This window comes from Camponotus vicinus, unplaced genomic scaffold (genome assembly GCF_025532165.1).
Source record: "Camponotus vicinus isolate PSW18456_S1 unplaced genomic scaffold, iyCamVici1.0 SCAF_13, whole genome shotgun sequence".
Taxonomy (NCBI): domain Eukaryota; kingdom Metazoa; phylum Arthropoda; class Insecta; order Hymenoptera; family Formicidae; genus Camponotus; species Camponotus vicinus.
The window spans coordinates 2,578,364-2,593,768 of record NW_028141949.1 but is presented as its reverse complement, the minus strand read 5'-3'; the positions used below and the strand labels follow the sequence as shown (position 1 = coordinate 2,593,768).

At 30.2% G+C, this 15,405-nt stretch overlaps 3 protein-coding genes across 6 annotated transcripts in view; all 3 read left to right on the top strand.

The window, feature by feature from the left end:
- Positions 1-37: 37 nt before the first annotated feature.
- On the top strand, positions 38-6,953 carry LOC145964603 (FYVE, RhoGEF and PH domain-containing protein 4). 4 transcript variants are annotated; one of them, XM_083087562.1, is made up of 7 exons: positions 38-493; positions 3,202-3,666; positions 3,784-4,499; positions 4,613-4,818; positions 4,922-5,287; positions 5,387-5,832; positions 5,921-6,953. In XM_083087562.1, the coding sequence occupies exons 2-7, from the start codon at positions 3,203-3,205 to the stop codon at positions 6,024-6,026; spliced, it is 2,304 nt and encodes a 767-aa protein (XP_082943688.1). In that variant the 5' UTR covers positions 38-493; position 3,202; the 3' UTR covers positions 6,027-6,953. The 4 variants fall into 4 exon arrangements, with proteins under 4 accessions (XP_082943688.1, XP_082943690.1, XP_082943687.1 ...); XM_083087561.1 differs by lacking the exon at positions 38-493 and adding an exon at positions 521-682; XM_083087563.1 differs by lacking the exon at positions 38-493 and adding an exon at positions 521-686.
- Positions 6,954-7,978: 1,025 nt separating this feature from the next.
- Positions 7,979-9,382, top strand: LOC145964066 (uncharacterized). The gene is made up of 3 exons (XM_083086449.1): positions 7,979-8,060; positions 8,224-8,348; positions 8,550-9,382. Exons 2-3 carry the CDS (start codon positions 8,241-8,243, stop codon positions 8,688-8,690), a joined length of 249 nt encoding a protein of 82 aa, XP_082942575.1. The 5' UTR covers positions 7,979-8,060; positions 8,224-8,240; the 3' UTR covers positions 8,691-9,382.
- Positions 9,383-14,309: 4,927 nt separating this feature from the next.
- Msp300 (Muscle-specific protein 300 kDa) overlaps positions 14,310-15,405 on the top strand; it is a 104,873-nt gene continuing 103,777 nt past the window's right edge. Inside the window, exon 1 of the mRNA XM_083086550.1 lies at positions 14,310-14,578. The gene's annotated coding sequence lies outside the window, so the exon portion shown is untranslated. The remainder of the gene's footprint in view (positions 14,579-15,405) is intronic.

Sequence of the window (15,405 nt, the reverse complement as noted above, 5' to 3'; positions counted from 1 at the left end):
GACATAATTCTAACCGCGACAAGCCTTCCAGTCGCGTGTCCCGCGTCGTTGGGATCGCGTCAGCGGCCGAACCGAATATCGACGCGTATCCGTCAGCCGGATGATTGTATCTGATTGTTAGTACTACACCGCACATGCAGTTTACGTCGTCGCGAGTGATATAACGACGACGTCCGAGGAAGTGTCATTTTTCCTCGCGCTTCGACAATCTCGCGCGATTCGCCCGGGCTTGCTCTCGAGGGACTCGGGGTCGTTCTCGGATCTAGACAGGATATACACGGTGTCGCGATGCGATGCGCGGCGACGAACCGTTCGCTCGGCAGCGCGGCCATTGAGTGCCGGTGATTCTGTCGCGAGCTCCGAGCCTGGGGAGAGATTATCGTCCTCGCTTCGCATCGCTCCGTCTCGCTCCAGCTCAAGATCATTATGCCCGCCGAGTCGATCCGCCTGTTGCTGTTCAGCTGCATCATAAGCGATCGTCCCGGAGCAAGAGGTAACGATGGCAATTCTTTTCGAGCGAGCGAGCTCACCGTCCTCCTCTTTCCCAGCCAGGAACCTCCTCATTTCCGCTTTTTCTCGCGCGAAACGTCAAGCGCGACGTAGGTTCTGTGTCTCGCTTCCGCGTACACGAGGAGAGTGCGATCGCATCGACGAAGCGAAGGGCGTAGTACCCTATGACGAGGTAGGTAAGTGCCGCCCTTTGATCTCCCTCGCCGAGGGTCGACTGATACTTTGGATATTTTATATGTCATATGTCTATATGTCAAGTGGACAAGATTGTTCATCGATCACCTTTTCAATTCTCATAATTATTGTCATTATTGCAAGTAACGAGTAGTATATATGCTGTTTGGTTTGCCTGCCTACTGATTTCATAACCGGTTATCATATGTAAATATAGAGTTTAGTTTCGGAGAGAATGACATTTCTCTCCTGACATCTGGTTTCCTCTTTAATGTTATTACAGGTCTGTTTATATTTTCTTATCTCATACTTGCTATACTTAAAATGAAATAAATTCAATATTTGAACTCGAAATTTTAAATTTGTATGAGAGGAATTTCACTTTAAAAGGATAGATATATATTATATTGGATGGATCTCTGATATATTAGATTTTTATATCAAATATCTCATTTTAATTTATCCATTTCTTTATTTTTTCTAAGACGCCCACTTGCCAACGGTTCTATAAATTGACCTGTAGACTGCAAAATCGAATTTCGATACGTTTTATGATTCATATTAGCGGGAAAATTGTCAGATTAATTATATGTAAACATCAGATTTTACAATTAAGAAGACTTAATTTTTGATTGACTAGGAAATAAAACATAATTTGTAAAATATATTTGAAACTTGACATCTCTTTCGAATGGATTTGTTTTTGCATTAAATTTTTTAATTTCTTGAAATAGACAAAAGATAATAAACGATTGCTACTTTAATTATTTTGCCTCTTGTTAAAAGTGAATATTTAAATATACTCCAATTTAAATTATATATTACATTTAAATATACTCCATTTTAAATATTTTAAATATATCATTTTAAATTAAAATTTGTAATTATGGCATTTTTAATACATTGCTTAAAGGTCTTTACGGTTCTCCTATTCTATCGGAGACGATTTGCGTCTTAAGTTCTATGCTGTTATAAATAAATTTAGATAAGTCGCTGCGCACACACACTTCAAGTCATGACTAGAAGCAAAGTCGCAGTCATTTTAAAATACGAATATACCTTGTTAATTTGAAAATAATTATACATTCGCTCTATTACCTAACAATGCTGATGCTTTGATATAAATAACAACTCATCAATATTCATTAATGAATAAAACTTAGTGTTTAAAAACATCAATTTCAGAAAATTTATCGATTAAAAAAGTGCAATCCGGTAAAAATGCGTAATCTATTTTAAACTTGGAATAATTAATTTCTAACTTGAGGCGTAACAAAATTTAATTCCCATAATTTTATTTAATTTACATTTTCTTTCAATCTATTTATTAAAGATTCATGGAATAGTGTTTCCTAAAAAAAAAAAATAAAATTTGCATATCACAATTATACGTTGACATCATACATCTATTTATTCCTTGCTTATATTTTCTCGATCTATATATATATATATATATATATATATATATATATATATATATACAGCACGCGATATATTTAAACATATATTTAAACATATATTTAAACATATATTTAAACAGCACGCGAAACATATATATATATATATATATATATATATATATATATATATATGTTTCGCGTGCTGTTTAAATCAACTTCTCTTTTGATTTAAACTGTAAAGGAACGAATATCAGAATTATTAATTTATAAGAATTATTATAAATTAATTTATAAGAATTAATTTATAAGAATTTCATCTCTGCGCAAAAATTAAGAACTTTGACGCCTTTGAAATAATAACACGCATCAGATAGAATTGTCGTGTTGCGTATACATACAACGATGCGTGCGTGTGTGCGTGCGTTCGTTCTGTTCGAAGCGCGCCGAATGTCAATTAATGATGCCGACGTGACGCAAGCGTTCTCGCTCGCACGCTAGGGCCGACACGTTAATTTTAGCGTAATGGGCCCATGTAAGAGGAACGTGCGTTTTTAAATAGTCCCTCGAGAGAAATCTATCGAGTTGTTTGTATTATTCCGGAACCGCTATATCGATGATGGAAATAGCTCTCTCTCTTTCTCTCTCATTTTCGATGATAGAATCATAGATCCGTTAAATAAAGATATCCGGCAATCGAGAAAAGGTCATAGGAAATTTGAGGTGATATATCCATAACTTTATGCGTCGATGTGCATAAATTAATGACGTGTTTTTATAGTCATTAGGAGAAATATTCAATTTTATATCAAGCGAGTTTATGAGTCAGAGTTCAAAGGAATAATAACACGCGTGATCAATATTTCTTGATGTTTTGTATTTGTTGTCATAGAAGCTGAAATGCAAATTGCTTGAAAAGCTTGTAATCTTATATTAGAATGACGTCTAAAATTAAACTATATATTTGTAATTAATGCAATTATTATAGTGCATTATTTAATTTTTGTACGTTTATGATATGCCCCATGTGCACTCGCCATAACTTGTTCTCTATGCTCCAATTATCCCTTCGTGCAAAGTATGCGATAATTGACTACAATTAGCAACATGATGATTATAGAATGCAACGAAGTCAGTTGAGGGACATTTCATCCTGGATGACACGCCTATTTCCGGAACCTGGAGACGGAAGTAATCGGATGATCGAAGGATTCAAAATGTTCGGTTTGAAAAACACCTCACCCACCAGCACGTTTTACACTGATCTGGATATTACGGAGGATAAGGAGGAACTGCAACAGGAGGAACATTCCAAGACGCCACATTTGTCGGAGCAACAGAGCACAACCAGCGAAAATGGGAACTCGCAAGATTCGGAGACGGCAACAGGTGTCGAGGAGCAACAATACGTCAGACATTCCTTCCATAGGATCGCCAGTTTCGGCGGCTTTCCGCGATTTCAGTCGTTCGTCATGTCCGCTTCCACGCCCGCTGAATGCATCGATATCACGAGGCATGAAGAAACTTCAACCGAAACGTCCTATATTAAAATGTCACATAGCGTTCTAGAATATAGAAGTAGCAGGTGAGAGCATAGTTTTGGGTGTAGCTTTTGACACAAAAGAGACAATATAATTTATATATCTTTGATTTGAACAATTTTAAAGCGTGTGTTTTTAAAAAAGTAATCTCTCTCTTACAGGTATGTAGCTTCAGAGAGGAGGTCTCATCAATATACATTAGATACATATGCAGTAAGTGAATCCGAAAGCGAAGAAGAATCAGAAGAAATAAGATCTTCAGAGACAGACTCTGCCATAGTAACGGACCATACGGATGAATCGATATCCGAGCCTAAACTATTCATAAAGAAAGGTTCTCCTGATTCGAAGCGGAAGAAGGCGTTGCATGTGGCGCACGAGTTACTAGCTACTGAAAAAAATTACGTGAACGTTCTGCATTTAATCGACCAAGTGTTTCAATTCAGAGTCGATCAAGAAAATAGAGCACATCCAATGTTCCCTCCAGAAACTGTTCAACACATGTTTTCAAATATTAAATCCATTTATAAATTTCACAACGAATTTTTATTACCACAACTCGAGGAGAGAATGCAATGTTGGAATTCGAATCCGAAAATCGGTGATATAATGAAAAATTTTGCGCCATTTCTCAAGATGTATACAGAATATGTAAAGAATTTTGATTATGCCATGAATCTGATAAACACATTGCAAAATAAAGTGCCCAAATTTGCTGCAATTATTAATGAAATTCAAAAACTCGATGAATGTGCTAAATTGTCACTAGCCCATCATATGTTGAGTCCAATACAGAGGTTACCACGATACGAGTTGCTTCTTAAGGATTATTTACGAAATCTCACTGAAGACAATCCGGATTATGAAGATACACAAAGTGAGTAAATTTGTTTTTTGTAATTGAATATTCTATACAAATGTAGAAGAATCATAATTATATTAATTAGAAAATAATAATTAATAATAGTAAATTATAATGTTAAATTTTAGAAGCTCTAGAATTGGTATCCACTGCAGCGAATCATACGAACGAGGCAATGAAGAAAATCGATAAATTTAAGAAACTCTTAGAAATCCAAGAAAGCATATATGATGCAACTGATCTAGTCAGTGCGACTCGCGAACTAGTAAAAGAAGGACGTATAGTGAAAATTTCGGCGCGTAGTGGTGATCATCAGGAGAGACATCTATTTTTGGTAAAGATTAATTAATGCGCATATAATATACTGATCGTGAAGTCATTCTTCCTCGTTTTTTTTCCTCTTTGATTTATTAAATTGTTTATATCTTTTTTTTTAGTTTAGTGATTTATTATTACTCTGTTCAATAAGACTGATACCCGGTCCTATGTACCGGCTAAGAGCCAAGTTTATGGTGGAAAATTTACAAGTAGTTGAAGGAGATAATCTAGAAACAGCAAATACTTTTTACATAAGAGACGAAAATAAAAGCGTTGAATTGTATACACATGCCGCCGCGGAAAAAGCAGCGTGGTTGGACGCATTATTTCAAACAATGCAAGAGATTATGAGACGTAAAGCCAGTCTGAAAACTGGTAACGTTAAGACTTCTCTAGTTAAAGCTGATGATGTAACTAGGTGCATGGTTTGCGAAGTTATTTTTTCTGTGATGAAGCGAAAGCACAATTGCCGGGCTTGTGGAATAGTAAGTACTGCACTCTACAATTAATTTTTCACTATAAATTATTTAATTTTTATAATAATAATTAAAGCTCTGTGAATTAATTAATTTTATTTTTTTCAGGTGGTTTGTAGTAAATGCTCAAATCAGAAATTATTATTTGAAGACAATAAGAATATGAGAGTGTGCAGATTATGCCATGCCGCGCTCACTCAACCACTCACTAAATCACCATCTTCACCGTCTGGACCGGTGCCAAGTTTGCTGCAGGTATCAGCGTGCGCGCCATCAGTATTATCCGGATACCTATTGTTGAAAACACAGGCCAGTAAACCGTGGACGAAACGATGGTTCGCATTACACGTCGACTTCGTTTTGTATTCGTTCAAATCGGAATCGGAGAGCATGGCCATGACAGCGACGCCTATGCCAGGTTTCATGGTTACCGAAGGTACAAAACTTCCCGATGAGGATCCCTTAAACATGAAAGATCGGATAAGAGCGTTCAAGATGCATCATTCTAGGAAATATTACTATCTTCAAGCGTCCTCCCAAGAGGACAAAGAAAAGTGGGTGTAAAAATTAAATATAATTTGTATAATTTAATTTATATATAATTTAGCTTATATATACATGAAATATTTGTGTGATTTTTAGATGGATGTACACGTTAGAGTTGGCTACGAAAGCTGAACTACCTCATTCTACGCAGGTGGGAAACGAAAACGCACAAGACAGTCAATCGATGAACGATGTACAATGAATATTCGTACCTTTTTACCTACCAAACTAGCCAATTTTTTACTATCGTGCTCGTAAATGAGATCACGATATGGCAATGTAAGATAATCGTTAGTTAATTAGCTAAATTTAAAATGACGTTAACTTGTGTTATATATATATTGTTATCAATGTATACATTACAAGAGAGAAATCGAGTCAATAGCGGCCGCTGCCGAAACGCTTGTTGTTTTGTATAATGTTCTGTTATAATATATTTATAAATATATATGTCGTTCGATCACGATACGCTGTGCCGACCGTAATTTACAATGGAAGTCGATAAGTCGCAATGAGAAGTTAATTACATGCTTCAGTGATAGTAAGCTATTTAAACTATAAAAAAAGTCGATTTTATTACAAAAAAAACGCGCATTTTCATAATTTTATTAATAAACGTATTTCGTATTTAAAATTTCATAGTTTCTTTAAACATAGTTCCTATTATAATTACGAATATAAAAAATCGCAAATTTTATTGTATTTACTACAGCTGTATTTGCATATAAAAGTGCATTTGGATGCCTGCTAAATATCCTACGCGTATTACACATTTATCACATTATCTTGAATTGTACATAGAAACTGTCAGTTGAGTAGTAAATATGTGAATAGCATTATTGCTACTTGAGATATCCTTTTTATTCGTTTTATAGCGAGAGTGTAATTTGAAAGATCGTGATTAACACCATTTTTAAATCATCGTAAAAACTCATGTCTATCTGATATATACGTATCTAAAGAAAAAAAAGTTACTACATATCTCATTTTGTTTAATACATTTTTTACAGGTAATTTATACACGATTGAGGTCCGATACCGAATTCCAAAGATTTGTAAAACTTTATTCTCTGTCTCCGTTTTCAGTGGAATAAAATCTTGCGGATTAATAAAGTATTTAGAATTTTGATTTGTTGTATTTACAGGTACAAAGTACTCTTCTTTATTATCAATACCTGGCAACTAGAAATAAAAGCATCTATCAACTTTCCCACTTTTCTTCTCTTCTTCCTCTTTCCTTCTCTCTCTTTTATTCTCTTTTAAAGTTCTAATTTATATTTTTTTATTTAATTTATATAAAAACTATACTATATATCATATTTTTTTGTAAATTTTATTTATCTAGGTTTTATTTTCTTTTTTTGTGTATGCTCTTCTTTCTTTTACTTTTATAAATACAATTTTGATACTATTATTAATTCTTAATTCGATATTTCTTTCTTTATTTTATACTTTTAAAATATTGCGCAGTAAATATTAATCAGATAAATCATATCACAGATTCACACATACAAACATATACACCTAATTTTCGAGATATCAGAACTGATATTAAATGTATATACATATATAAGATATTCCAAAGTTGAGAAAATTCTAAACTTTGCTATATTATGTAGTTCTCTAGAAACAAGAAACAAATGTTATATAAGCATTATTATATTTAAAAAAATAAAAATTTGTTTAATTTTCCATTTCAAAACAATGTTATTTCAAATTTTTTTAATATAAATTTGACATCTCAGTGAAATATTAAATTTAATAGTGTATGAATTTGATATCTATCTTGCTCTGTTTAATTCAATGAATGTCAAACTAATAACTTTAATAAATTCTTGCCACAAATTAATTTTCATATGATACTATTTTTGCTTTTGAATATAAAATGCAGTTAGAATATTAAATAATTTCTATATCTTTTCTAATATTCTTATTATATCTTTTAATTTTTAATAATGAAGTTTCGGAGCAATGTTTATATATGTCACATTTTTTTCTTGTTTCTATCTGTAGAACATATTGGCAAAAATTTAATTGTTTAATTTTGAAACATCTTGTATAAGTAAGTAGAGAGAAATCAGAAATGTAAACTAAAATAAATCTTTAAATAGAATATTTTATCAATCCTCGGTTTAAATTTCTTAGATAAGATTATCGTGATTGTCTTATAAATTTACGAGAGTACCTTAGAAAATTATAGTTGAATAGATTTCTTGAATAGGAACCAAACGCAGAGGTATCTTTTATACTTACATGTACTATATTATCTAACATTAGTTCTAAATCTAGTAAAACTTATTGCACGTTCTTCTTTTAATTATATTGTTAATTACTTTACATTTTTATTATTATTAACCTGATATATTTAGGTATTATTATTTTACTTTTTAATGTTACAGTTTATTTTTATATTAAAATGAACAAGTGCCTGGTATTTGCTTTAATCGCTATGACTTCTATCAACGTTGTAGTTACTTTTATAACTACGAATCCTGAGGCTACATGTGTAGCTTGGCTTGGAAAAGTAAGTATAATTAAAAGCAATTGTATTAACGCTTAATTTTTTCTACATAAAAATTGTGTTACATTAAACATATACATGTACACACATTTTTAAAAATCATTATCCATTTATAATTATAATATCATAGTCAATATGCATTTTTATACAATTCCTTTTTCATATAATAAAATTTTGTTATATAATAAATTGTTATAATTATAGTGCCAAAATACCGAACAATGCTGTCGTGATTTAATATGCCTACCATATTTGGCTAAATGTATTCCTGGTAAAATTTTGGATGATATTAGGCCTATTGGAGATGGTCCATTTCCTCCAAAAATTAAAACATTATTCAATTAATCCTTAACTGGAAATAGAAGATAAAAGTGGACAATGTATTTCAAACGATTATCCAATGTTACTTTTGCGTTAAATGTTTAATCTTATTCACGATATTCATACTGTGTATTTCTTACACACAAATACGTTTATTAATAAAATTATATATTCTATTCATATCAAATATATATGCATTTATTATAATTTTACATTTATTATAATTTTATGTTAATTAGATATTAAATTATATACTTATAATGTACATTACATCCTAGTACGTAAAATGCGCTCAATATATCAGCAGATTGGCAACAGATTTATTTAAAAGTTACAAGCAATTTGACATCAATTATATTCACAAACTTGTAATCAGCCAGCAGAATTTCCTAACATAATTTGATGTCAAATTGGCGGCAGAAACAAAGCAAAATTTGCGCACTTTGGTAGCAGATAAATAAACTCTATAGACATGAAATGAAAAATAAATTAGATTTATAAATTAATTAATTAATGGTAAGTTAGTATAAATTTAGTTTTAAGCTAGACTTAAGATGTAAGATGTAATTCGGCAACGAAAGCAATTATAATTTATCAGGAATTAATAAATATAATACATCTTTAATACATCTATAATACATCTATAATACATCTTTTTATTAATTATAATATTATTTTATTAATTATAATTAATTTAAAAGCAGCAATTATATTTGCTGCTCGATCGCATATTGGAGGCGATTCGATTATTTGTATGGATGTTTATTTATAGAATACAGACATAGGATATAAATAGAATAAAGATTTATTAATTTAATAAAATCTAGAAAAATAGAAGTGATAAATGTAACTTACATATGTATGTATCAATCGATGCATTGATTGAATATTGTGTATTATTTATAAGGAAAGAGTCGGAATTCTTATCGATTTTGGATATTTAAATGAGTTTTTTAGTGTTATAGAATTTTGATATGTTATAGAATAGTTAAAAATAAGAAGTATATGTATTTTTTATTAAGAGATATATTGTTTTTTTCATAAGTTTAGGTTTCATAGGTTGAAACATATCTTACTATAGTTAATTCGATATATTTAATTTCGATCGAATATTTCATCAAAATCGTACAATATACGAAAAAATATTTTATATAGAAGTTTTATATGACATTTTATATATTTTAAAAATTTTATGTTTTTTTAATATATATATCTTTATCTTTTTAATAAATCTTTATATATATTATTTTTACAAATTATGAAATTATATTAGAACAAAGAGTAAAAAAATAAATTATAAGAGAATATATACATATACATATATGTGTATATGTATATAAACGTTTGACCGAACATCGTTATCATTTGTCATCGGTTCTTGTAGTATATAAGACGCTGATGTTTGATAATTCGACATGATTCGACCTTGTTATCATTCATGCGGCGACATTCAAGCAGAAAGGTAGTGGTGCGAGCAGTGATTGCTTCGTTTAAATTCTTCTTCTAAATTCGATCGCGATATGTATCGAGAAATAATTTGATATTATTATTAATTGAATTAATGAATAATTAACTTTCATAAATAATATGTAACTACATATATCGCGACGATAGATCTCGAAGCGCGTTTTCGAATAATTTATTTATTTAATTAAGTATCGAAATATATAATAGAAATCAAAATTATAAATTATCGTTTTATTACGATTCTTGCAAACAATAATTATTTCTCTATCTGTACTGTTAAAATCAATATATTTCGTTCAATACTTTATCGTTACAGCCGCCAAGGACGGTCATCGTGTTATTGTCTATTATATCGTATTATTGTCGTATTATATTGTCGTATTATATTATATCGTATTATTGTCTATTATAGTTGTCAAATTATTTTACGTACTTTGTTCGACATTTCAACGATCTAAATGTAATTCAGATTGAGAGCACTCAGTAAAACAATCGGATCGTAAGATTGAGTTATTAGCATAATGGTTTTGCGATACATTAATCATTTAATATAAATAATTAATTTATAATTTAAAATATTTCTCTACACTTTAACATTCCATGTACGTATACGTTAAAGTATGTAAAATAATTTGATGTAGACAACACAATAATTTGATATAGACAATAACACAATGACCGACCTTGGCAGCCATAAACAGTAACGCGCTATTGTTTATATGTCGTGGCCTTATTATCATTCGTACAGCGACATACGAGGAGTAAAGTAGCGCTGCAAAACGCTCTGTATATTATCGAATTCTTTTTCCAAATGCGATCGCGACTAATATCGAATCACAATTCGCTGTGATTATTATAATTAACAATTATTGAACTTTTGATAAGCCGTATAAAACTGTATTGTGACAATAAATTTTTATCAAAGCGCGATAATTTAGCATTGCAAGTAAAAATCGAAGCGAAAGAAATAAAAATGATAAATTTCGTTACGATCCGTGAATTATCGATTTTTATAGATAACAGTTATTTCTCTAGTACTTAGAATCAAATATATTTTATCCAATTCTTTAAATTTTTCTAACATTTTTTAAAAATAGGAATTAATTATTAATTAAATAATTGCTATATCGCGACATTATTTTAATCTTTCGATTTGTATTATTGTGAATATATACTATACATATATCTATAATAAAGATAATATATAACTGTAGCAGAAAGCATAATTTTAGCGTCGCGTATATGTTGAACGATGTATATATATTATATGTATATAATGTATATATTGATGTTTTTTGTATTGCTTTCTTGTAAAATAACAAGTGCGTATTTATTCCGCGATCGGAAGTACCGTGCAAAGTGTCTCTCAATTGTTTCGTATACGACTAATCAATCGTCGAACTAATTAATCGTCTCATCTAAAATCTAGTGTCTCATCTAAAATCATCTAATCGAATTCTAATTAACCTGAAACGCGAATATACGCGGATAAGAGTCAAATGAATCCCATTCGCGACAATCGATTTCGCCTTAACTCGAAGTCATCGTTAAATTCTCGATTTATTGACATGAAGTATGATTCTTACGTGAAACGGGATTTTCGATTATGACGAAATTCGGGAGTGCCGTTTTAAAAGTATCGTGCGTATAAGTGCGGGAGTGCCGTTTTAAGTGTCGCGCGTGAGCCAACAGATCCTGACGATCCTGACAACCTGAGAGAAGGAGGAAGTCTGGAAAAGGTACCCTGCACCGGCGGAGCAACCCTAAGGTGAATATTATTATTTGTATATTAATTATTATACATCGCATTATTATAACATGCATTAATTCAATTCGTTTATTTCAATGATTTTAACAAGAGAGAAAGATTCAGAGAGAGAAAAATTGTATATAAATCCTGTACAAGTTTCTGCTTAAAGAATAGTTTTTTAGAATTTATAAAATTATTCCATATTTATATATCTGCTTATCATTTTACGCATGTGAAATTCGGCACGTAATAATAATTTTTCGAAATATTAATTATATTTTGAGCGCTGCTATAGTTTGGATTTTACATTTATATGTTACGTATCAATGATGAATGAAAAAATATAATTAATTTTAAGATAACGGATTTGTACAGATTGTAGATAAAGCCGTTAAAATGGATAAACTAAAACAGATTAAGTTAAATAACTTTTAACAAATTCTCTATATACAGTGCATCGATTGCAAAAGTAAATTAAAGTACAAGTTAAAAAAGAAAATATCATAAGAAATATTTTAAAGTACAAATTAAAGAAGGAAAATCGTAGAAAAAATTTTTTTCAATTTGTAGATTTTTATTCAATTTATTGATTAGGAAATGTTAATAGTTTAATCTTTTATAGGTGATGATAATTATTATAATACGCGTCGATCTTATTCTAATTTTTTATAATTTATCTATATTATAAAATTTGATTGTAGATACTGTTTTTAACTTTATTTTACTGATATAAAACCAAATTACATAAAATTAAACAATTACATCATCTGTAATATGATAATAAATAATATAAATGTTGTATTAATTTTATTTTATTATAAATTATATAGTAAAAGAATTTTATTCAATTAATTTTAATTGATAACTTGGTTTTATCTCAGCTAAATAAAATTATATTCAAATGAACGTCTAACAGATAACCGTAAAATCGCACGATCATCAACATCGTTTCTAGTTAGAGACCGAGCCAACAAGTAACCATAGGTTCAACTGGAAAGAATAGATATAGGCTAGGCGCAAAATAGGTGGCTAATACTAGCCAAAAGCATAGCAACAGATACATAAGATATCTTTGCGAGTATACGAAAACATTTTGAATATTTTATATTTTTTTACGTGCAATATAGCTCGTAATCAGAAACGTTGATACATTCAATTAGAGCACGCGATTAGAGCACGCGATTAGGGCATGCGATTAAAGCATGCGATTAGGACATATGATCAAAATACGCGATTAAGAACACGCTCCTGAAATAAACGTGGATTTTTGTTGGCTTTGCAAATATAATAAACCTAAATGATTAAAAAAAAATTTATTTTGAAAAGAAAAAATTTTAAATATTAAATTAAATATATATTTTTAAAAAAAGTTGAAATTAAAAAGTTAAAATGTTTTAAGAAATTGAAAAAGAAATTATTTAATTATATTTAATTATATAAAAATTACTTAATTATAAATGTTTAAAAAATCAGTTAGTTATTTGAAATTATTTTGATTTATTTTTTATCTTGCAAAGTATTTCAATTAAAATTTTTTAATCTTATTGTTATCAGGTTTGATACGTCTCAAGTAATTGATACCCAAGAATTACTTATATTTGCACATTTGATACAAGAAAAATTAAATTTTCAATCTTATTTTTTTATTAAATTAGACAGAAAAAGTGAGACATTAGCGTTTTTATTCATTTAATTCATTTTAAGCCATGATTAAAAATATAATAATATTAAAGATAATAAAAAAAATATAAACATCAGGAAAATAAATATAAAAAAATAGAAATATTACCAAAATTACTTAATTCAATTAGAATATTTTTACAGAAAATTACAGCAATGAGTATTAAATAAACTAAATTAAGAAAGACAAGAATGTAATACTCTCACATCCGTAATTTTTCTCGTCATATTTTCATTTAATTTACAAATCGAAATATCGCATCTTGAGAAACTAACACACTTTTGCTACTTCTCGATGAAAGAACATACGTGATTCGGTCGTCGCCCCGTGACACTATGTCCGTAAAGGCGTTCGATTATTATTAAATCGTATGTTATTGAACGCATTTTCGTAATGAACGACCAAAATAATCGATGAGCGATGGCTGTTGGGTCATCGGTGATAATAGCGGTGGTACCTCGCGAACCCGTCCACGTTCCTCAACACGGGACGAAAAGAGTAAAAAAAAAAAAGACGCACGTCGAAAGAGAAGGGAAGAGAGCGATTTCGTTGGAGGACGAGGGGTAAAAGACGAGTAACATGGCTAAGTCGAATGTCGAGTGATGCCAAAGTTAAATATAAATGCGGATAGCAAGAGAGAGAAAGAGAGAGAAAGAAAGAGAGAGAGAGAGAAGAGGAAGAGAGAGCGTCGCGACGCCCATCCTGAATCGATGATCCAGCGCCGGGGCCAGTCTCCCGTGGTCCACGACTCGATCCAACGTGGAAATCGTTCTTGTCTCTCACCACCCTCGCGATCTTATTCTGCTAATCTCGATCGAATTCTTTGCTCACGATCAATTGCATCAAGTGTTTTACCGACGAGAAAAAGCGAGTAAAAAAAAGTGCAATTTTTGGAATACAGAATAAAATTTGCTCGCAGCAAAATCCAATTAATGTCTCCGTGCATATGAGATCAATTGGTCATCGAAATTACGTACACTCATCGGATCGTATTAAAAATTCTTGAATTGGCCGGTAATTTATATTGTAACAATTATTCTCCTCAAAATAAGTGTGATCTTAATTTTATTGATCCAAATTTTTGAAAAATTTGTAGTAAATTTTCCTTTACCTCCATTTTTTCAAGTACCAATCATTTTCGAGAGTTGAAAAGAATAGAAAATTAAAAATCAAAAGTTTTCTTTATAAATTATAAGTGTGTTTTCTCTGTAAATTGTGAAATACATATACAAGATTAAAATAATCAAAGAATTTATCCTTAAAATTATTAAAAGTCTTGATACTCTTTTGTATTTTATGATTTATATAGTCATGTTTCCACATTTTCAATGATTACAAAATATTGCGCAATTCGAGAATTTTATTAGTATAAAGATAATAATAAGCATAATTATAATTTTTAGTTATTTATTTATGATGCTGAAATTTGGATCATACGGTTTTGTTTGTGCTCTATGGTTTGTCCTTTACGATTGATATTGATAAAATCAAAGAATGCTAATTTTAACATTAGGTGAATTATTAAAGTTCTTGTGTCCTCACTGCAGCCATATTGAATTACGACGTCAGAAACGAGAAATTATATAAATTTTTTTCTTGCCAAAATACATCGACATACATTTTTTTCAAATGCGATCATTCATATTCGGTAATATGAATTAATAAAATGCATACATGTGTTTTACATTTTCAGTGAAAATAAACCGTACAGTGATTGACCAAGATTTATAACTATTTATTAATTCATGAAAAAAAGAATTGTATGACGTATTTTATTATACTAATTTATATTACACAAGAATGGTTGTCGCATGCAGAAAAATTTATTTATTATTTATTTA

Excerpts from the sequence above, each read along its gene's own strand:
- LOC145964603 (XM_083087561.1), top strand. Across the intron at positions 4,500-4,612 it reads GGATTATGAAGATACACAAA|AAGCTCTAGAATTGGTATCC; the intron begins GTGAGTAAATTT and ends GTTAAATTTTAG. Across the intron at positions 5,833-5,920 it reads TCCCAAGAGGACAAAGAAAA|ATGGATGTACACGTTAGAGT; the intron begins GTGGGTGTAAAA and ends TGTGATTTTTAG.
- LOC145964066 (XM_083086449.1), top strand. The coding sequence starts at position 8,241 with ATGAACAAGTGCCTGGTATTTGCTTTAATCGCTATGACTTCTATCAAC. Across the intron at positions 8,349-8,549 it reads GTGTAGCTTGGCTTGGAAAA|TGCCAAAATACCGAACAATG; the intron begins GTAAGTATAATT and ends TTATAATTATAG.